The sequence below is a fragment of the Cervus elaphus genome, chromosome 5 (genome assembly GCF_910594005.1).
Source record: "Cervus elaphus chromosome 5, mCerEla1.1, whole genome shotgun sequence".
NCBI classification, from domain to species: Eukaryota; Metazoa; Chordata; class Mammalia; order Artiodactyla; family Cervidae; genus Cervus; species Cervus elaphus.
Genome location: NC_057819.1, coordinates 6,903,048 through 6,926,265, shown reverse-complemented (window position 1 = coordinate 6,926,265; position 23,218 = coordinate 6,903,048). Strand labels below are relative to the sequence as shown.

The 23,218-nt window shown below is 49.5% G+C and overlaps 1 protein-coding gene across 3 annotated transcripts in view; it reads left to right on the top strand.

Annotated features, from left to right (window-relative positions):
* Positions 1–23,218, top strand: part of SEZ6L (seizure related 6 homolog like) — a 187,569-nt gene that overhangs the window by 128,830 nt on the left and 35,521 nt on the right. For all 3 annotated transcript variants that reach the window (XM_043901500.1, XM_043901499.1, XM_043901498.1), the window contains exons 7-9: positions 1,233–1,399; positions 1,799–1,993; positions 4,083–4,221. In XM_043901500.1, coding sequence (XP_043757435.1) covers positions 1,233–1,399; positions 1,799–1,993; positions 4,083–4,221 — 501 coding nt within the window. The remainder of the gene's footprint in view (positions 1–1,232; positions 1,400–1,798; positions 1,994–4,082; positions 4,222–23,218) is intronic.

The following is a 23,218-nucleotide window of genomic DNA, read 5'->3' as shown; positions in this document are numbered from 1 at the left end:
CTATATGATAAACCCTTTTTATGGGTCATGGTAAAAAAAAAAAAAAAAAAAAACTTGAAAAATTAAAAATGCCTATTGATGATCCCATCCATAAAAGTAAGTGATCCAATTTGTATACTGGTTCCTTCCACATTTTTGCATAACTTTTTTAAAACTGCCAAGGCCAGCAAAGAGTCAAGCACCCAAGGGTTTTAATAACACTAAGATTGAATACCAACATTTTGTCTGACACCTTTCAGTTTTCACGGTGCTTCATCTTTTCAAAGCCCCCTCTAAGACAGGTCAGAAAGACTTTGTGATCCCTCCTTGCAGGATTGCGGAAAGTGAGGCCCGAGATGTGTTGAGACTTGTGTAACTTCAGTGAATGGGGAACTGGGGACTGGAAATTGGGACTCCTCCAACTCCACGCAGTGTTCTTGGGAGGCAAGAGTCAGTGACAGAGCCTGGTGGTGGTCCAATGATTGGTCCTCTGACCTGCATACCTGCTCCGTCCTGCACACTATACCCTCGGCCTCTGATCCCCACACTCTTGTACCCATTTTACAGATGAAGAACCTGAGGCTCAGTGGGGTAAAATGTTTTTGTCCAAAGTCCCACAGCTCAGAATTTGAAGTCGGGACTCTTACACGTGTGTGTGTGTGTGTGTGTGTGTGTGTGTGTACAGTGTTTCAAGAATGTTATTAACCTCATCATCCCAACTTCTTAATTAGTAATAAATACTGCAGCTGCTAAGTCACTTGAGTCATGTCCAACTCTTTGTGACCCCCATGGACTATAGCCCGCCAGGCTTCTCTGTCCATGGTATTCTCCAAGCAAGAATAGTGGGGTAGGTTGCCACGTCCTCCTCCAGAGGGTCTTCCCGACCCAGGGATTGAACCCACATCTCCCTCAACTCCTGTATTGCGGGTAGATCCTTTACTGCTAAGCCACCAGGGAAGCCCATATTAGTAATAAATAATTGGTATCAATTAATTCAGTTGGTCATTACATATACACAGCACTTTCCTTACAAGCTCAGAATCCATCCATGAGTCTAGGATAAGCATTGTACAGAAAGGGAGACAAATTTGGTGAGATGACGCAGAGCATCCTGGTGACTATGGGGTGAAGTCGGGGTGTGAGTCTGAGAATGAGGTCCCAGAGGGGGTGCTCATGGCACATGCCTCCCACTGCAGCATGTCAGTGGCCCCTGAAGACCTCTCATTGACCCCCATCTCCTTCTGCACTGCTAGGATGATGGTCTACAGCGGGCTGACCAACAAGTCCACTCTTCTCTACGACTCCTTCCAAACTGAGAATGTCCCCTTTGAGGGCCTGCTGAGCGATGGCCATACCATCCGCATCGAATTCACGTCCAACCAGCCGCCGGTGGCCTCAGCCTTCAACATCCGGTTCGAGGGTGAGGGTCCCAGGGGGCCGCCCCCTCTGCTGGGTTGTCACTGTGAGATGGAGGGAAGCGTGGCAGGGCTGGGTCTTGGGAGGCAGAAATGTGACCTGCTAAGGCTGGAGAAGAGGTCATGGCTAGACTGACCCTTGGACTTCCAAAGGCTGCCTCTTTGAGGTTGGGGAGGCAACGGTCCTTGTTCCCATTTCAGATATGAAAATAAAGAGGTAGAGAGGCCAGGTGAGTGGCCAAGGGCCCTCAGCAGGTCAGCAGGAACTGGAGTGGGGGGGTCTGGTGCCCGTTTTCCATGGGGCTTCCCTGAGCAGCAAGTGGGGAGCCTGCTTGTGTGACACAGCCCTGTGAGCCTCCCCTGACTCACGTGAGCGGCTGCCCTCTTTTGTATTCTGGCCCCAGCCTTTGAGAAAGGCCACTGCTACGAGCCCTACATTCAGAACGGGAACTTCACCACGTCCGACCCAACCTATAACATCGGGACCGTAGTGGAGTTCACCTGCGACCCCGGCCACTCTCTGGAGCAGGGCCCGGCCATCATTGAGTGCATCAACGTGCGAGACCCATACTGGAATGACACAGAGCCCCTGTGCAGAGGTGAGTGGGTCACAGCCCTCCCTCCAGGATGTCCCAGGGCCCTCCACTCCTTCAGATGAAGAGATCCAGCTTATGTACTGATTTTAGGATTAGAACCCTTTCCAGGGCTCACCTTCCTTTGGGTCAGGTTTGCTGCTGATCCTTGAGAAAACTACAAAATGGATAAAATTGAAAAGGGGCCCCTTCCTCCAGATACAAGGCCCCATCGTGTGGAGCTTGGTGAGAAGATCTCTGCATGGACTTCAGCTCCTATATATGCTATGCAGACTTGTGCAGTGCACAACCCACCCAACAGCACATGGCAACCCTGAGTCTAATTAATGATAATGATGATAATAAGTTGTTAATAGGAGTGCAGAGAAACTGTGTTGCAGGCGCTCTGTGCATTATACGATTTAATCCTCACCACAAGCCTGTCTTGTTCAGTTGCTAAGTTGTGTCTGATTCTTTGCTACCCCATGGACTGTTTGTTACCCACCAGACTCCTCCATTCATGGGATTTCCCAGGCAAGAATACTGGAGCGGGTTGCCCTTTCCTCTTCCAGAGGATCTTCCCTACCCAAGGATTGAACTCAAATCTCCTGCATTGGCAGGAGGATCCTTTACTGCTGAGCCACCAAAGAAGTCCACCACCTGAGGTGCATCTTGTTATTGATCCCATGTAGAGACAGAGAAATAGCAGCTGGGGTATGACATGCCACATAGCACACTGAGGGTAATTGGCAGAAGTGGGTATGGAACTCTGGTCTCTCTGTTCTCCGAGACCTGTGCTCTTTGCCCCTTTGGACAGCGTCAGCTCTGTGGAACCCTCATCTACGTGGATGCCCAGCGCCCTGCCCTCCCCGCTTCTCCATGTTTAAGACCACTGAGCCGCTCCGAGCCTGGACTCACATGGGGAATGCAGAGTAATGAACAGAGTCCTGGCTTCTGGCACCCGCCGCCCAGATGGCAGTTGGCATGAAGTCATAGCCTTGCCGTGGTGAAGGATTGATCCCTGTATTAAATGTGCTGGTTTAACAGAGCGGAATTTATTGGTGCTTTGGCCTCTGCCACATTGAGAACTTTCCAAAGTGCCAAACACAGACTGAAATTTATCAATGTATGACAAAACCCACTGGAAAAAAAAAATAATAATAATAAAAGAAAATAAAAAAAAATAAAAAATAAAAAATAAAAAAAATAAAAATAAAAATAAAGGGCCAGGTGCAGCCACACATCTTCACTTCCAGTTCAGAGCCAGGGCCCTCCACAGTAACATTAACTAAGAATTACTGAATACTTACCGTGTGCCTGGCACTGTGCCATGTCTGACATCCATGAGCTCAGTTAAGCCTCAGAATTACCCAGTGAGGTCCACACTGATGTTTCCCCCTGCTGTACAGAGGGAAACAGCTGAGGCTCCAAGAACTTACATGCCTTGTCAACAGAGCCTTTGGTGGCCGAGACAAGACTCGAACTCAGGTCCACCTGAGTCAAATGCACCATCTCTCGGTCACTACGCCCCCTGCTCAAGGGGAAGCCTGTGGAAGAGGTCCTTGAAACCTTGGGCTTTGTCCTTGGTACTGAAAAAGAGCAACAGCCATCCCTTGGTATCCTCAAGGGAGTGGTTCCAGAACCGTCACTACACACCCCCTCCATACAAAAATTTATGGATACTCAAGTCCCTTATATAAAAGGGCACATCCTCTCATATACTTTAAATCACTTCTAGATTACTTATAATACAAAGTAAATACTACATAAACAATTGCAAACACAATGTAAATGATATAGGAATGTCCTAAATGCAATGTAAATGCTATGTGAACAGTTGTTGGTGAGTGGCAAATTCAAGGTTTGGTTTCTGAAACTTTCTGGAATTTTTTCAAAGACTTGCTTCTCAGCCGGTTGAATCCCAGGGTTGCAGAACCCCCAGTACAATGTCCTTATCCCGCCTTCGCCAGCCTTCAGCTGGAGGAGACAGGTGGCCGGTCTGAATTTAATCCTTCCACACACGTATGGACTGTCTGGTTTCATAGCCCACACTCCTAACTGTCCTGCCGGATCTGTTTCCTTATGCATCATGTCTGTCTGTCTGTGTCTTTTACAGCCATGTGCGGTGGGGAGCTCTCTGCCGTGGCCGGGGTGGTGCTGTCGCCAAACTGGCCAGAGCCCTACGTGGAAGGTGAAGACTGTGTCTGGAAGATCCATGTAGGCGAGGAGAAGCGGATCTTCTTAGACATCCAGTTGTGAGTGTTTCTGATGGGTGGACCCCTAGGTCTAGCCAGTTGGGGAAGAAATTGCTCTTGCTTGATGGTTTCAACCACTATTAATTAAGCACCTCCTGTCTATCAGGGGCTATGCAAAGAACCGGGGTCCCGATGGTGGGGAAGCAACATTGTACACACCCAGAAAGAGCCCCTGTCCTCAAGAAACTCAGTCTGCTCAGGAAGTGTGCACTAAATGAGGAGATGCATCAATTTAACTTTGTTAAGCCATGTAAGGAAAGGTGCCTGATGCCATGCGATTCTATAATGGGGATCTGATGTCAAGAGGAAGGTCAGAGAAGCCTTTCCTGGAGGATCTGAGAAGGCTCAGCACGTAAATATGTGAATTGGAGTGAACATATTCAAAAGGAACAGAATCCCCTTAAGGTCCTGTGCCAAGAGCAAGGACAGCATTTTCAGAGGACCAAATGGCCAGTACGGTCGGAAGGAGGAAGAAAGTCTAACACACACAGTAGTTTGTTTTCCCATGTCTCACTCAACTAGACCAGGAGGTCCTTGCAGTCAGGACCTGATCTGATTTCTCTCTCTTCCAGCATCTTACACAGAGTCTGACACACAGCTGACGCTCAGACAGTGACTGCCAAATGAAAGAGACGTGTTATAATGCATGGCCTTTCCCTGGCTGTGTGTCTGTTTCCCAATACTCAGTGAGGGTACCTATTAGATGCTCCATCAGAACTTTCCCTCTCTAAGTGCGCAGGGGTCGGGAGAAGGGTACAGAGACAGACAGTGTGTCTAGAAACGCAGAAGAAAGGGCTTGCCAGCAGACTCAGACACGTGGCTGGGTGCCAAGTTCGGAAGGACCTTTCTGGATGCAGACAGGACCTCTGGGGGTCAGCTCTCCCCACAAGCCTGAAGTAGAACTCGCTTGACTGGGAAGCAGGACTCTGGGGCTGCCTGGCTTTGCAGAGGAGCCTGGCAAGAGGAAGATGATTTGCAAGACTATGAGTGACGGTCTTTGGAGCAGTCCCTTGGAGGCAGAGGCTCCTGAGAGGCAGAGGCTCTGAGAGTCCTCAGAGGCTGCCCTGAGTCATAGAGTTACCGTCAGTACACAGCTACCTCTTGTGGCCTTGGGGTCGGGCCAACCTGAGTCAGAATTTCTCGTCTCCTCCACCTACAGCTGAGTGACTTTGGACTTCTCCCTGGGCTTTGGCTTTTCTCATCTATAATGAGACTCCTGGAACATGGGTGTTTTGTGGCTACTGGAGGCAAGTGTTAAGCCTCCCTTGCCCACTGCCTCCCTCCCTTTCTCCCATTGTTGGCTCTCTGACTTCTAGAGCCTGGAATAAAGTGCTCATTCATTCAAGACATGTTTTCTGAGTATCTGCTATGAGCCAAGCACTGAAAAGGCTCTGATAGTTGCCAACTCGGCAGTAAAGCTTATATTGGAAAAGAGCGTGTTGACTGGTCTCTATAAACTCTGAAAAATATGCTGTGCACCCCTGTGTGGGAGCACTCGGCTAGGCGCTGGAGACAGTTGTGAGAAAGGTGGGACAATCTCCGCCCTCACTGTCTAGTGAGTGAGGACACGAAACCATGTGCAGTTTGATAAGAGCAGTGATGGGGAGAGCAGGCCGCTGAGGGAGTCTGTGTGAAGTCATGGAGGGCTTCCAGGAGGTAGTGACTTCTGGGATGGGATGAAGGAGGGTACACAAGTGATGAAGAGGAATGAAGAGGGTCCAGACAGTGAGTACAGCATGTGCAAAGTCTGGAAATGAGAGAGAAAGTGGCCCACTTAGTGGCTTAACGGGAGTTTGATGTGGCTGGAGTGTGGAGGTTGGGTAGGGGTTACACATATTTTTCATATGCTTTTCCATTGTGGTTTATTACAGGGTATTGAATATAGTTCCCTGTGCTCTGCAATGAGACCTTGTTTATCCATCCTATATATAACAGTTTGCATCTGATAATCCCAAACTCCCAATCCTTCCCCCCGCCATCCCCACTCCCTCTCAGGAACCAGGAGTCTGTTCTCTGTGCCTGTTTTTGTATCATTGATAAGTTCATTTGTGTCATATTTTAGATCCCACATATAAGTGATAGCGTATGATATTTGTCTTTGACTTACTTCACTTAATATGATCATCTCTAGGTCTATTTGTGCCACTGCAAGTGGCATTATGTCATTCTTTTTTATGGCTGAGTAGTATTCCAGTGTGTATATGTACATCTTCTTTATCCATTCATCTGTTGATAGACATTTAGGTTGCTTCCACGTCTTGGCTATTGTGAATGGGCCACAGTGAACATTGGGGTGCATTTATCTTTTCAAATTATATTGATGGTTTTGTTAAGATACATGCCCAGAAGTAAGATTGCTGGATCATATGGCACCTCTGGTTTTAGTTCTATGAGAAACCTCCATACTGTTCTCCATAGGGGCTATACCAATTTACATTGCCACCAACAGTGTAGGAGCATTCCCTTTTCTCCACACCCTCTCCAGCATTTGTTATTTGTAGACATTTTAATGAAGCCATTCTGACCAGTGTGAGGTAATACCTCATGGTAGTTTTGATTTGCATTTCTCTAATATAAATTCAGTTTTTAGAAATAATGCCCCCTCTTTACAAGAAGTATCTCCCAACCAGATTTGGACTGGAGGAACCACAAGTCTAGGCAGTGGTTAAGGTCGTTTCTCATGGAAGTGGTGAGGAAAGCCATTTTCATCATTGAGTACTGACTGTCTGCAAGGTTCTTCCCAAGTGTTAATTGATTTGCTCCTCCAAATAATCCTAGGAGGAATATACAGCTATTATGCCCACCTTATTTCCATCTGCTTTCTCACCTCTTCACTTTGATGTCTAAGAGGCATCTCCAATGAAGTCCCTGGACTTAAACCCCTTGATTCTCTTTTTTCAAACCTGTTTCGACTCATCTTCCCATCTCAGAAAGGAGTCGTCCATCCTGCCAGCTGCTCAGACCCGAAAGACATGGGGTTATTCCAGAGCAGGAGAATGCTGGTCAAGGTTCCACAATGGCTTTTCTTGGCTGGTGGGCTGGGGAGCAACTCCCTGATTTGCAGCATTTGCCAGTTTCCTCGGTATAAATACTTACACTCTGAAACCAATCTCAAGCAATCAATACAACATCAGCAGGCTCACCAAATGCCTGGACCCTTAACAATCAGCTCATATGACCCAGAAGGAGCCACTGGTTCCAGCACACTGCCTATGAACTGGAACAGACAGAAGATGGGCAAAGATGGAGGGAACAGTGTTCCAGCCAGAAGGAACAGCATGTGCTAAGGTCCAGAAGCAGGAAGCATGACTCTCTTATTATTCGTCCATAACATGGAATATATGCTGAGCATTTACTGCATGCCAGGCATTCACACCCCTTGTGAACAAACACGGGCAGTGAGTCTGGTTGTTATCTCCACTTTACAGATGAATAAACTCATAGAAGTAGAGGGCTTCCCAGGTGGCTCAGTGGTAAAGAATCCTCCTGCTGATGCAGGAGACATGGGTTCAATCCCTGGATCGGGAAGATCTCCTAGAGAAGGCAGTGGCAACCCACTCCAGTACTCTTGCCTGGCAAATCCCATGGACAGAGGAGCCTGGCAGACTACAGTCCAGAGGGGTCACAAAGAGTCAGACACAACTGAGCAACTGAGCCCACACACGTGCTTAGAAGTAGAGCAGTGACTGTGATCACGTGGCTGGGATTCAAACTCTGCTTGCCATGTCTCCAGGGTCTGGGGTCGTCGCCAGCCTGTGAGAGGAGCTGGAGGAACCCCTGTGTGTCTGGAGCTCAGAGATACAGGAGGCGCGGTGCCAATGAGGAAGCTGTGGGATCAGGCAGGGCCTTGAAGGCCACATTAGGGAGTCTGGACGTGCCCAAACCGGGCAGCAGGGGAAGGGGTTCAGGCAGCTAACAGGATTAAAGCGTTGCAGGAGGGAGCTGAGCCCTCGGGGTCACCAGCCTGGGTCTCTCTACGGCAAACCCCAGCACACACTTGGCAGAGCAGGATCTGGGCCTGACGCCCGCTTCCTCCCACAGAGGGAGAGAAAATAGCATCTCACTAGCGAGGAAGCCACGCAGCCCAGGAGCTGCTGGCTTTAATTTATCTTGCTTGGTTTCCGCTGACAGTTTTAGTAAACCAATTTGGCTTTGATAGTGAAAATAATTCCGTCCTCGGGGCCCCTCACGTGGCCTAAGTGTTTGCAATTGTTATTTATCACATCGGGGAAGGGGAAAGAGTTTGCGCTGCTGGACCAGCTGGGTAGGTGGCCTGTAGTAGGTGCTGGAATCTTTGCTGAGTCATGAGGACCTCAGCCACCTGTGGCCCGCAAGAGGGGACTCTTCTCCCCCTTGTCTTCTGGGCCCATCTCTTGATGCTGTGGGCATTAGGATAACGGCTCTAATTAGTCATCATTTATGAAAGACCTACTGCGTGCCGGGCCCTGAGCTGCATCATTCATCCCCGAGAGCAATAATGAATGTGAACATTATTACATGGAGATAATAATTACATAAATTAGCACTAATGTGAGCAGAGATAATTGCAGAGGGGTAATTACCCAAATTTAGAGATAACGTACGCAGAGCCCATCACGTGGGGCCCGACATGTAGTTGGCGCTTCGTAAATGAGGGCTACAGGTGCCAGGAATCCTCGTGAGTCCGTCTTGATCCCCACCGCTTTTGTGGATTTGGAAATGACAGCGCAGAGAGGTGAAGCGGCTGCCTCAGGTCACACAGCCAGGGAAGGACGGGGCCCGGGTTTGTGTGCACGCCATAGCCTCCACTGGCACTGACTTGAACAGCCTTTGGGGGCATTAGCTGTATGTCTCAGTGATGAAGCAGGAAGGCTCCCAGGCCTCCAGCAGCTCACAGGGCAGGCAGGAAGGGAAGTAGGACCATAAACAGGCAACCCCGCGGGGTGCAGGCACAGTGCTGTGGCTGGAGGGGTGGGGTTGGGGTGCTGGGGTTACGGAAATGCCACAGAGAGGGGGGCCTCCAGGATTCTGAGGGGTGTCCTTTGGTCGAACTGTAATGGGAGCAGGGCACTGCCCGAGGAGCCCCTGTGAACACAGGACTCTGGCAGTGTTGCAGGCATCCAGGAGGGTGCCCTGAATGCAGCAGCCATCCTCTTCAGTTCAGTTCAGAGGCTCAGCCCTGTCCGACTCTGTGACCCCATGGGCTGCAGCACACCAGGCTTCCCATCCATCACCAACTCCCAGAGCTTGCTCAAACTCATGTCCATTGAGTCAGTGATGCCATCCAAGCTTCTCATCTTCTGTCGTCTGCTTCTCCTCTTACCTTCAATCTTCCCCAGCATCAGGGTCCTTTCCAATGAGTCGGCTCTTCGCATCAGGTGGCCAAAGTATTGGAGCTTCGGCTTCAGTATCAGTCCTTCCAGTGCACATTCAGGACTGATTTACTTTAGGATGGACTGGTTGGATCTCCTCGCAGTCCAAGGGACTCTCAAGAGTCTTCTCTAACACCACAGTTCAAAAGCATCAATTCTTCAGTGCTCAGCCTCTTTTACGTCCAACTCTCACATCCACACATGACTACTGGAAAAACCATAGCTTTGACTATTTGGACCTTTGTCAGTAGAGTAATGCCTCTGCTTTTTAATATGCTATGTAGGTTGGTCATAGTTTTTCTTCCAAGGAGAAGCAGTAATTAGAACCATCAAACTGCATTGTCAGTATCATAGGTAAGAAGGTGAGTGGGATGAGTCAGGAGCCCCCAGACTTTACCTCCTTCACACCCAAAATGCCTAGTCCCTGACCCACCTTGTACTTCCCAGTTCCATCAAGAGTCCGCTGCTTACCCTAAAGTGCATCTGGATGTGAATCTTTCAAGTCCTTCAGAATTTATTTTTTAAATTAATTAATTTATTTATTTGGCTGTGCCAGGGTCTTAGTTGCAGTACACGGGATCTTTGATCATCTTTGCAACACACAGGGTCTTACCACAGCGAAAAGATCTAGTTTCCTGATCAGGGATTGGACCTGGGCCCCCTGCATTGGGAGCAGACAGTCTCAGTGACTGGACCACCATGGAAGTCCCTGAATCCTTCTGAATTTCTTAAATCTCTCTTCTTTCCCACTCTTGCTCTCTCAAAATGTAAAGCATAGACAGGAAAATTAAAAAAAACTTAAGGAATGGTTGGAGAAGAGGCTCAAGAACAGAGTACCTGGCCGGAGGCCCAGAGAGGGGAGGCGACTTGCCCAGCATCACACAGCAGGTCAGAGTTAGGGCCTGAAAGACAGCCTGGGTGTGGCTGCAACAGCTGAGCCCCAGGGCCACAACCTCGGAGATGCTGCGTGCCAGACATGAAGTTTCTAGGGTCAAAGGGTTGTTCAGTTGCTAAGTCATGTCTGACTCTTCATGACCCCATGGTCTGCAGCACACCAGGCTTCCCTGTCCTTCCCTATCTCCTGGAGTTTGCTCAAACTCATGTCCATTGAGTTGGTGATGCCATCCAACCATTTCATCCTCTGTCTTTCCCTTCTCCTCCTGCCTTCAGTCTTTCCCAGCATCAGAGTCTTTCCCAATTAGTTGGCTCTTTGCGTCGGGTGGCCAAAGTATTAGAGCTTCAGCATCAGTCCTTCCAGTGAATATTGAGGGTTGATTTCCTTTAGGATTGACTGGTTTGATCGCCTTGCTGTCCAAAAGACTCTTGAGTCTTCTCTAGCACCAGAATTTGAAAGCATCAATTCTTCGGTGCTCAGCCTTCTTTATGGTCCAACTCTCACATCCATATATGACTATTGGAAAAACCATAGCTTATACTATATGGATCTTTGTCGGCAAAGTGATGTCTCTGCTTTTTAATACTCTGTCTAGGTTTGTCACAGCTTTTCTTCCAAAGAGCAAACATCTTTTAATTTTGTGGCTGCAGGCAGCGTCTGAAGTGATTTTGGAGCCCAAGAAAATAAAATCTGTCACTGCTCCTACTTTTCCCCATCTGTTTGCCATGAAGTGATGGGACTGGATACCATGATCTTCATATTTTGACGCTTGAGTTTGAAGCCAGCTTTTTCACTCTCATCAAGAGGTTCTTAGTTCTTAGTTCCTCTTCACTTTCTACCTTTAAAGTGGGTATCACCTCTTTTAGGGTCAGAGAGAGTTCCTTTGAAGCCTGACTCTGCTGCTTACAGGCTCTGCATTTCAGGTGACAGAAGGTGACTGCCTTGCAATGGGATATTTTGTTTATATCCCCAGGGCCTGGCACACAGTAAGTGCTCAATAAATATCTGTTGAATAAAAGAGAGAGAGATCTTGAGTGTGTATGTTTATTTAAAAATATGTAAAGTTCTCAGTAAGGATTCTGGCACCAAATTGGCAAATAATCATCCCTAGTATATGCCAGACTTTAGGGTAAACACATGGCAGGAATTATTTCATGGATGATGATGGCGGTTATCATTGGCATCACAATAAATATCTGAATTTATTGAATGCTTCCTGTTTGCCAGTCACTAAGTGCTTTTTCCGTGTCAAGTCATTTAACTCTCACTTGAGAAACCTGTGTGATCACATTATGATTGCCCCCATTTTACAGATGGGAAAACTCAAGAGGCTCAGAGAGGTGAAGTCACTTGCCCAAAGTCACACAGCTAGAAAGAAACCAAGTGGAATTTGAACCCAGGTCTCTGGGGCCAAAATCCAATATTATAACCACACAATAAATGGTAATGAGGTGTTCAGTAAAGGAGAAATCCCTTGACCCATTTTACAGAAGGAAAAATTGAGGCTCGAAGAAAAGGGAGGCCTTCCTCCCTTTTCCTGGACACTTACTTCCTATATATATATATATTTCTGGAAAAATGAAATTTCAGCCAAGCTCCAGTTTGCTTTTCTTGGGTCCATTGTGGAGCACAGCCCCAAATCTCTCCCTCTGTATGGACCCCAGCATAATCCATCAGCCAGGAAATAAAAGAACCTAATAACAAACCCCGGTAACCATATGATTGATAGCTGTGGAATATGTCTCTTCAGCTGCTGCCAACCCATTCTGCGCTAAGTTAATTCCAAGCCCTAAAAATTAAGTGCCTGTCCAGAGGCACTCCTGTCCATCAAACAGATATAGCTTCTTTGGGCAGGGAGAACTCAGCCCAGGAACCAGGCAAGAAGGGAGAGCCAAGAGTTGAGGGCAGGCCCTTCCCTGGTGGTCCAGTGAGTAAGAATCCGCACTGCAAGATGAGGGACACGGGTTCGATCTCTGGTCAGGGAACTAAGATCCCATGGGCCACCACTATGAGCCCAAGTGCTCTGGGGCCTGCGCAGCACAGCTAGAGAGCCCAGAGCCACAACTAGAGAGCCCAGAGCCACAGCTAGAGGGCCCAGAGCCACAACTAGAGAGCCCAGAGTCACAACTAGAGAGCCCAGAGCCACAGCTAGAGAGCCCAGAGTCACAGCTAGAGAGCCCAGAGCCACAGCCAGAGAGCCCAGAGCCACAGCTAGAGAGTCCATGCTTCACAACTAGAGAGCCCACAGCCACAGCTAGAGAGCCCAGAGCCACAGCTAGAGAGCCCAGAGCCACAGCTAGAGAGCCCAGAGCCACAACTAGAGGGCCCAGAGCCACAACTAGAGAGCCCACAGCCACAACTAGAGAGCCCAGAGCCACAACTAGAGAGCCCACAGCCACAACTAGAGAGCCCAGAGCCACAACTAGAGGGCCCAGAGCCACAACTAGAGAGTCCAGAGCCACAACTAGAGAGGCCACAGCCACAACTAGAGAGGCCACAGCCACAACTAGAGAGCCCACAGCCACAACTAGAGAGCCCACAGCCACAACTAGAGAGCCCAGAGCCACAACTACAGAGTCCAGAGCCACAACTACAGAGTCCAGAGCCACAACTAGAGGGCCCAGAGCCACAACTAGAGAGCCCACAGCCACAACTAGAGAGCCCAGAGCCACAGCTAGAGAGCCCAGAGCCACAGCTAGAGAGTCCATGCTCCACAACTAGAGAGTCCATGCTCCACAACTAGAGAGCCCAGAGCCACAGCTAGAGAGCCCACAGCCACAACTAGAGAGCCCAGAGCCACAGCTAGAGAGCCCACAGCCACAGCTAGAGAGCCCAGAGCCGCAGCTAGAGAGTCCATGCTTCACAACTAGAGAGCCCACAGCCACAACTAGAGAGCCCAGAGCCACAACTAGAGAGGCCACAGCCACAATTAGAGAGCCCACAGACACAACTAGAGAGCCCAGAGCCACAGCTAGAGAGCCCAGAGCCACAGCTAGAGAGCCCAGAGCCACAGCTAGAGAGTCCATGCTCCACAACTAGAGAGTCCATGCTCCACAACTAGAGAGCCCACAGCCACAACTAGAGAGTTCATGCTCCACACTAGAGAACCCACAGCCACAACTAGAGAGCCCAGAGCCACAACTAGAGAGCCCACAGCCACAGCTAGAGAGCCCAGAGCCACAGCTAGAGAGCCCAGAGCCACAGCTAGAGAGCCCAGAGCCACAGCTAGAGAGTCCATGCTTCACAACTAGAGAGCCCACAGCCACAACTAGAGAGCCCAGAGCCACAACTAGAGAGGCCACAGCCACAATTAGAGAGCCCACAGCCACAACTAGAGAGCCCAGAGCCACAGCTAGAGAGCCCAGAGCCACAACTACAGAGTCCAGAGCCACAGCTAGAGAGCCCAGAGCCACAACTAGAGAGCCCAGAGCCACAACTAGAGAGCCCAGAGCCACAGCTAGAGAGCCCAGAGCCACAGCTAGAGAGTCCATGCTTCACAACTAGAGAGCCCACAGCCACAACTAGAGAGCCCAGAGCCACAACTAGAGAGGCCACAGCCACAATTAGAGAGCCCACAGCCACAACTAGAGAGCCCAGAGCCACAGCTAGAGAGCCCAGAGCCACAGCTAGAGAGCCCAGAGCCACAGCTAGAGAGTCCATGCTTCACAACTAGAGAGCCCACAGCCACAACTAGAGAGCCCAGAGCCACAACTAGAGAGGCCACAGCCACAACTAGAGAGGCCACAGCCACAACTAGAGAGCCCACAGCCACAGCTAGAGAGCCCAGAGCCACAGCTAGAGAGCCCAGAGCCACAGCTAGAGAGTCCATGCTTCACAACTAGAGAGCCCACAGCCACAACTAGAGAGCCCAGAGCCACAACTAGAGAGGCCACAGCCACAATTAGAGAGCCCACAGCCACAACTAGAGAGCCCAGAGCCACAACTAGAGAGTCCAGAGCCACAACTACAGAGTCCACAGCCACAACTACAGAGTTCATGCTCCACACTAGAGAACCCACAGCCACAACTAGAGAGCCCAGAGCCACAACTAGAGAGCCCACAGCCACAGCTAGAGAGCCCAGAGCCACAACTAGAGAGCCCACAGCCACAACTAGAGAGCCCAGAGCCACAACTAGAGGGCCCAGAGCCACAACTAGAGAGTCCAGAGCCACAACTAGAGAGGCCACAGCCACAACTAGAGAGGCCACAGCCACAACTAGAGAGCCCAGAGCCACAACTAGAGAGTCCAGAGCCACAACTACAGAGTCCAGAGCCACAACTACAGAGTCCAGAGCCACAACTAGAGAGCCCAGAGCCACAACTAGAGAGGCCACAGCCACAACTAGAGAGCCCACAGCCACAACTAGAGAGCCCAGAGCCACAACTACAGAGTCCAGAGCCACAACTACAGAGTCCAGAGCCACAACTAGAGGGCCCAGAGCCACAACTAGAGAGGCCACAGCCACAACTAGAAAGCCCAGAGCCACAACTAGAGAGTCCATGCTCCACAACTAGAGAGCCCACAGCCACAACTAGAGAGTCCATGCTCCACAACAAGAGAGCCCAGAGCCACAACTAGAGAGCCCACAGCCACAACTAGAGGGCCCACAGCCACAACTAGAGAGCCCAGAGCCACAACTAGAGAGCCCAGAGCCACAACTAGAGAGGCCACAGCCACAACTAGAGAGCCCAGAGCCACAACTAGAGAGGCCACAGCCACAACTAGAGAGCCCAGAGCCACAACTAGAGAGTCCATGCTCCACAACTAGAGAGCCCACAGCCACAACTAGAGAGTCCATGCTCCACAACTAGAGAGCCCAGAGCCACAACTAGAGAGCCCACAGCCACAACTAGAGGGCCCACAGCCACAACTAGAGAGTCCATGCTCCACAACTAGTGAGTCCATGTTCCACAACTAGAGAGCCCAGAGCCACAACTAGAGAGCCCAGAGCCACAACTAGAGAGTCCATGCTCCACAACTAGAGAGCCCAGAGCCACAACTAGAGAGTCCATGCTCCACAACTAGTGAGTCCATGCTCCACAACTAGAGAGCCCAGAGCCACAACTAGAGAGTCCATGCTCCACAACTAGTGAGTCCATGCTCCACAACTAGAGAGCCCAGAGCCACAACTACAGAGTCCCTATGCTGCAATGAAATATCCTGCATGGTGAAACAAAGATCCTGCATGCCACAACTAAGACCTGTACAGCCAAGTAAATATACATATTTTTGAAAGTTGATAGCAGCCCTCAGAAGCACAGACACTCAGTGTGTTAGTTGTTCATTTGTATCCGACTCTTGCTACCCCATGGACTGTAGCCCACCAGGCTCCTCTTGTCCATGGAATTCTCCAGGCAAGAATATTGGACTGGGTTGCCATTCCCTTCTTCAGGGCATCTTTCCAACCCAGAGATCGAACTTGGGTCTCCTGCATTGCAGGAAGATTCTTTACCATCTGAGCCACCAGGGAAACCATGTCCAGACAGCAGCATAAATCATGAAGAGAAATGGCCACAATAGAAAGAAAGCCCTCCAGTCCATTAGTGGAGAGAGAAGGGATTTTTTTCCAGAGCCAAACACTCTAGGGAATCTGGAGCAGCACAGTTCATAGAGGCCAAATTCTATCCTGTTTCACATGAGGAAACTGTGGCCCATAGATGGGGAAAGACTGTCCCAAGATTGCCCTCTCAGTCAGCTATCACCGTATAACAAACCACCCCAAATTCAGTGATAGAAAACAATAAGCTTGTGGCATGTCTCATGAGTCTGCAGGTCAGCAAGGAGGCGGCTGGGGCAGGGGGGCTTCTCCTGGTCTGAGCTGACTCCAGCCTGTGTCTGTGGGCAACTATGGGCTAGGTAGGAGGCCCCATGGGTCCATGGCTGGCCTTTCTTACGTATTTGGGGCAGGCTGGCTGTCAGTCTAGGCAGCCCTAGCCTGGGATGGTTCACCTCTGCTCCACGGGTCTCTCGTCATCCAACAGCTGGCTTGGGCTCCTTCCTGTGGCGACTGGCCAGCATTCCACAGCCATGAGCATTCCACTCAAGAGCATTCACGACCTCTTGAGTGAGCCTAGACCAGGAATTGGCGCCACATCATTGGTATCCTATGGCAAATCACAAAGCAAGGGCCAGACCAGATTCGAGGGATGGAGAAATGTACACCATCTCTTGGTGGCAGGTGTTTGGGAGCCTCCCTACAAAGGATCTGGACACAGAGGGGGCCCCAGAGCTTTGAAATCATTTCTGCACTCAAGCTACCAAACCCAACGAAGAGTAGGGGTGAGAACTCAGGTCTCCTGCTCCCAGTCTGAAACTCCAAATGACATCCCTGTGCACAGCTGTCCCTAGGAGAAGACTATCATTGTCCCCATTTTACAGATGAAGAAACTGAGGCCCAGAGAAGTGAGGTAACTTGCCTATGATCCCACAGCTATGAATTCTACCCAGGTCTCAGTGCCTGGCATAAAGAATCAGAAAATGTTTCTCTCTGCACCTGATGCTTCTTAACATGTGGAAGGCACTCTCAAAAGATCCTGAGATTTTTTCAGGAAAAGGCTCTCTTTTTGCCTGTCATAGAGGATGGTGACTGCAGCCATGAAATTTAAAAATACACTTGCTCCTTGGAAGAAAAGCTATGACAAATCTAGATAGCATATTAAAAAGCAGAGACATCACTTTGCTGACAAAGATCTATATAGTCAAAGCTATGGTTTTTCCAATAGTCATGTACGGATGTGAGAGCTGGACCATAAAAAAGGCTGAGCACTGAGGAGATGATGCTTTTGAACTATGGTGCTGGAGAAGACTCTTGAGAGTTCCTTGAACTGCAAGGAGATCAAACCAGTCAATCCTAAAGGGAATCAACCCTGAATATTCATTGGAAAGACTGATGCTGAAACTGAAGCTCCAATACTTTGGCCATCTGATGCAGAGAGCCAACTCACTGGAAAAGATCCTGATGCTGGGAAAGATTGAAGGCAGGAGAAGGGGATGACAGAGGATGAGTTGGTTGGATGGCATCACCGACTCAATGGACATGAGTTTGAGCAAAGTCCAGGAGATAGTGAAGGACAGGGAAGCCTGTTATGCTGCAGACCATGGGATCGAAAAGGGTGGGACACAACTTAGCAACCAAACAACAACAACAAAGGAAGTTTTGAGTTCAGATCCTAACTCTCCACGTCATTAGCTGTGACCTTGGATAAATCACTTTACTTCTCTGAGCTTCAGTTCCCTGTCTTTAAAAGGAGGATGTTAATTACAGAGTCCCCACCAGTTAGAGTTCCTGGGAAGATGGAACTCTTGGCAAGGGCCTGACACCATGCGCACTCAGAAGTTTACTTGGCAGCTGGGATGATGATAATTAACTCCTTCTATGATGTGTGTCCAAATTTAGGTCTATTATACAACTATACGCACACACACAAATGTTGCCCCCAACTTCGGGCACTGAGGGATGAAGAAGCTTCATCCTAAGGCACTCCCCAGACGTCCTACCTGGTTGATTACTCCCCTTCCCCCCGCTGTTGGTGTGAGTGGTAACTGGGAAACACAGCCCTAGGACAGGTCCTCCCCAGCACGTGCCCTTTTCCACTCCTCAGCTGTGCCAGTTCTTCACAGCCTTGGCATCTGCAGCCGTGGGAGGGACCGCCCCCCCTCCACCCCCCACCTCCAGCCCTGCCCCTGCCTTGCTGGTGCACGCCTAGGAGCCCACAGCGTTCAGATGCAATTAGATCTGACGTCCCGCGAGCCGCTTGTCTGATGTGCAGTGGCCCTGGCGCTTACTCTCCATCCAGTGCTTGGTGAGGACCCACCATGTGCCTGGCATTGAGGTAGGCTATCAGAGGCTTGGAGAAAACACCAATTTACTGCATGCCAAACTCTTCAGAGTGCATCACCTCTGTCTGCTTAGTTAGTTCTCTAAACAATCCGTGAGTTCACACGGTGGGGTCTGGCAGCCAGGCGGGGCAGAGGCTCCAAGCGCGGTCCTGTGATGGCCGGGGGGCCCCTGTGCAGCTACATCACACCTCCAGGGGAGCCTGGGGGGGGCCCTCAAGCTTCCCAGCGGTTGGTTTTTTCCTGGAGGACCGTTCCTGCCCTCCCGGAGCCTGCGCTGGGTCACAGGGGATGTGTTTTGGCAGCTGAGATGAGCCACACCAGGCTGTACGAGGGGATGTCTTCAAGAAGGTGTGTCATGATGGGGGCTCAGAGCGCCAGTGAACACAGATCCGGCGGCTGTCCCTTCCTGCGGTGACAGCCCGGAGCTGCTTCCTGCAGCGAGCCGGGCCAGGGCCACGCCCCTCTGCACGGGCGTGTGTGTGTGTGTGTGTGTGTGTGTGCGCGCGCGCACGCGCGCGCATGTGTGCGTGTGTGTGTGTGTGCGCATGTGTGTGCATGCACAACACAAACATCACACACCACATACAGATCACAACGTGCGCACCACACATATCACACACACACATACCCCACACACACAACACACACACTACACACGTACCTTACACACTACTCACACACCACACACAGACAACACACCATACACACCACACACATACCCCACACACACTACACACACAACACACACACTACTCACACAACACACACAGACAACACACCACACACAACACACCACACATATCACACATACCCCACACACACTACTCACACACCACACATAGACAACACACCACACCACTACACACACACAACACACACACAACACAACACACATACCCCACACACACTACACAACACACCACACGCAGACAACACACCATACAAAACGCCACACACACTACACACATACCCCCCACACACTAGTTACACACCACACACAGACAACACACCACACACACCACACACATAGACAACACAACACACACACCACACACACACTACACACATACCCCACACAGACAACACACACACCACAAGTCCCAACCCACCCTTAATTAAACTCTAATTTATGCTTTAATTATACTCTCTCAAGTTCAGCTCTTTTACACTGACTCAGAGGTCCTAAAATGAAGAAGGCCTCTGGTCCCACTCTAACTGTATAAATTTGGAGAAATTCCTGTCCAGAAAGAGGGAGCGATGTGGGCATCCGCACACAGGAAAGTCTGGGAAGGGCCGCGAGACCGCCTCTGGCCACCCTTGGGTGTGGGAAAGCCAAGCTTCACCAGCCTGTATCTGAATCGCTGAATTGTCAACCCCATCCCTTAGCGGCTGGTGATGGAGAGGGGAGGGAAGATGGGGGCCTGACCTCCTGGGGAGAAGGAAAGCGTGAAGCAGAAGGAAACTGTGGCTACTTCACAGCAGCCACACTTTCTTCCTTTCTGTTCTTTTCTTTTTTTTTTTTTTTACAATTGGTGCTTTCTGAGATTTTCATCTAGAGAAATGAGGCCCAGGCTGGGCAGGTGACTTGTCCGTAGTCACAAAGCAAAGAAGCAACGGGGGTGGGGGTGGGCGGCTCTCAATGATACCTCCTGACGCCACAACCCTCTCCCCTAACAGGCTGTGTAATTCATTATGAATATATTTTTTCACAGACAGAAAAAAAATGCTCTGTTAATTGAATTCCTGGCACTGATTACAATGCTTACCGCTTTCAACAGTATTATCCCCATTTTACAGGTGAGGACACTGAGGATCAGTGAGTTAAGTCACTTCCTCAAGGTCACCTAGCTAGAAACCAGCTCACTGAGGGTTTGAACCCAGAGTCCATTCTCTTTGGACGGCCTCTCAAGATGGAGCGAAAAACACCAGGGTGGTTAGGGACTGGTTTCTTTCTGCTTTCCCAGCAAAGCAGCTGAGAAGTGTTGGGTTTGCCGCTGGTCCGCAGCGCTGGCAGTGATGTGCCTTGTTGTTGATCTTGCCGAAGCCTTGCCCGCTGTGTTGTGAATCGGCTCAGCCCAAGGATGTGGCTGGTCAGCCCGTGGGGTGGTCCCAGAGGAAAGGCACGTCCAGTGGGGATTGGGGGGTATCCTTCTTCTCTTTCTCATTGGAGATCCAAGAGGGAATTGGTCAAGACAGGGAGAAAAGTGGAGGAAAAGGAGAAGAGAAAGGCAGAACAGAGATGGGGTCTCACCCACATCGAAATCTCCAGGGCAGCGGCTTTCAGTCCCGGCTGCCGGCACACCCTCCTGGGGAACTTCAGTGCCACTGATGCCCGCGACCTGCGCCCCGAGATGCTGAGGGCCCCGTCCACCTGGGGTGCAGCCTGGACAGCATTGGGAGTTCTTAAATCTCCCCAGAGATTCTCTTGTGTAGCCAGGAATGGGTGAAGGCTGGGTCTGAGCCCTACACAGGCACGCTCTTGGTGAGTATCTGGAGGAGAAAGGAAGGAAAGAAAGCGGAGAAATAGGGAAGGACAGAGAAGGAAATGAGAAAACTGTTCATTTTTTATGCTTTAATGGGTCTTTTTAGGGAGCCAGAGAGATTGGTTTTCTCTGCCCTCCCCGGAGGTGACATGGTTTCTTGTCTCACCTGCTATTTTATCAAATTAAATTGAAACCAAATTAGCCCTGGGCCAAAGGGTCCCTCAGCAATTCCACAGTGCCAGGGAGCAGCTGGCATTGGCTGTGTGGCTTCGTGAAGGAGCCAAGGCCTTGGGATCTGGGCTCTTATGGGCTCAGTTTACTCCTCTGTGAAATGGGATTTCATTTTCTCAGGTCTCCTCACCATGTGGCTGAGGGGATATGAAGAGAGAATGGATACAAAAGAATTCTAAACAAGCCTTTTTCTTAAGGCCTTCAAAAATATATAAGTGTTTTATAAAAGTTTTATTGCACTTACAACTGCACTTCTGGGTTCTGCTTCTCTTCTTTCCCTTATTTAAATTCAATGGTGTATTTAATCACCCATCTCTGCGATCCGGTGGAGGTCCTGTCTTGATTGCAAGACGGTGTTTTCTTAAGACAGTCATTGAACCCCTCTGAGCCTCATTTGCTCACCTGGAAGAAGCAGAAATAAACTCACCACCATCCATCTGTGTACACGACAGTTATTTCACCTTTGCGAAGCCCTGGGCTTGGGCATGTCCCTTCGGGGAACCCGCAGCCCTGCATGAGAGCTGACACCGGCAGGTAGAGTCCCACGGTTCAGCGCTAGAATCATGGCTTCTAACCACATGGCTCTCCCGTATGACCAGCTGTGTGAGCTTCAGCGTGTTTCTTCACCTCTGGGTGCCTCAGTTTGCTTACCTGTGAAATGGGTGAGAGTGGTGCTTCTTGGAGGTTTTGTCTGAGGATGAAATGAACGGGTGTGTGTGAATTGCTGAGAACAGCTCCTGCCTCTGAGGAAGCCTTCTGAAAGTCTTGGCCAGCTATCATACGGCCATAGAGGCAGGAGGGTGTAGGGAGCGCAGAGGGGCCTATAAAATGACGTCAGGCAGAGAGGAGAGGAGAGACATTCCAGACTAGAGGACCAGCCTGGCTAAGGCAGGTCTCTAGGCTGCAAAGGATCTGGTATCCGAAGATATTTGAGACAGCAGTGGTAGGCTGCCCGCCCCTCCCCCGCCCCGTGAACCCCCATGGAAGTCTTGGAAGGCTGAGAAACTGAGTGGAATTCTGTGGGCTAATTTTTGCTATTTCCACAGTCCAATTCTATTACCAGCTGCTTTTTATTTTCCTCCTTAAATTGGCTTGCCGTTTTCACTTGGCTTCCCCTAAGCAAGATAATGTCCGTGAAATGAGAAGTTCGATGTGCAAACCATATATTTATATATTTTTCTAATTCACATTTAAATAAATACATAACCATTAGACGTTTCCAAAGATGTTTATCTACCGCAAATCGTCTGGTGAATACTACTCAGGAGAGACTTTTAAAGGCGAGGTTGCTAAGCAAAGGTCAGATGTTTGTTAGGAAAGGAATAAGAAAAGCAAGGTGGCTTGCTCATCATTTCTTTCTGCGCCTTCTATGGAATATTAACTACAGCTCAGCAGTTACAAAGTTCACCTGCCACTTTCTCCCCACTTGCAGGGTCCTGGTTTGTTGGAGTAAGGATAGGGAGATGGGGTTACCCTGCAGGGGAAGTAGATGCCTGTATCTTGCTTAAGGGCACACTGCCCTCTGCTGGTCAAGAGAAAGTACACTTGCTAATATATGTTAGATTCAAATTTACATTCTATCCTCACCTCTTTGGCTCTCTAGACCCTTGTGGAAGCTATGATGAGGGTCACTCGGACTGTTCTTATCCTTTGTGAAGAGGTAAAATACCCACATGATTCAAAACCCAAAGGTACAGAAGGGTCTACTATGAAAGTCAAGTTTCCCACCCTTCCCCAGCAAACAGCCCCCTCCATCAAGGCAAACGCTATATCCGTTTCTTAAGCATCTTTTCCAGACTCTTAAAATATTTGCAAAACTGTAACAAATCTCATTCTACTAAATAAAACCGCCCAGACCAAGTAATCAGTTTAACACTGACTTTATCACATACTCTGTTATACATGATCAGCAACAAGATAAAACAAATTTGTTACCAAGAAATGTAAAATGTTTAGGAGACAAAATATTGTTTACATGGGGAGTCTGTAGAAAGAATAAATATTCAAATGAACTCTAGCGATGACATCATGTGAACCAAAGGCGTGCTGGGATACAGGGGAACAGTGAAACAAGGCTTCCTCATCCTGCAGGTTTTATTTGTAATTTTTAATTTGCATTTTCTGAGATAAGACTGAACCTAAGCATACTTTTTCTTTCTTTTTTTTATTGAAGTGTTGTTGATTTACAGTCTTGTAT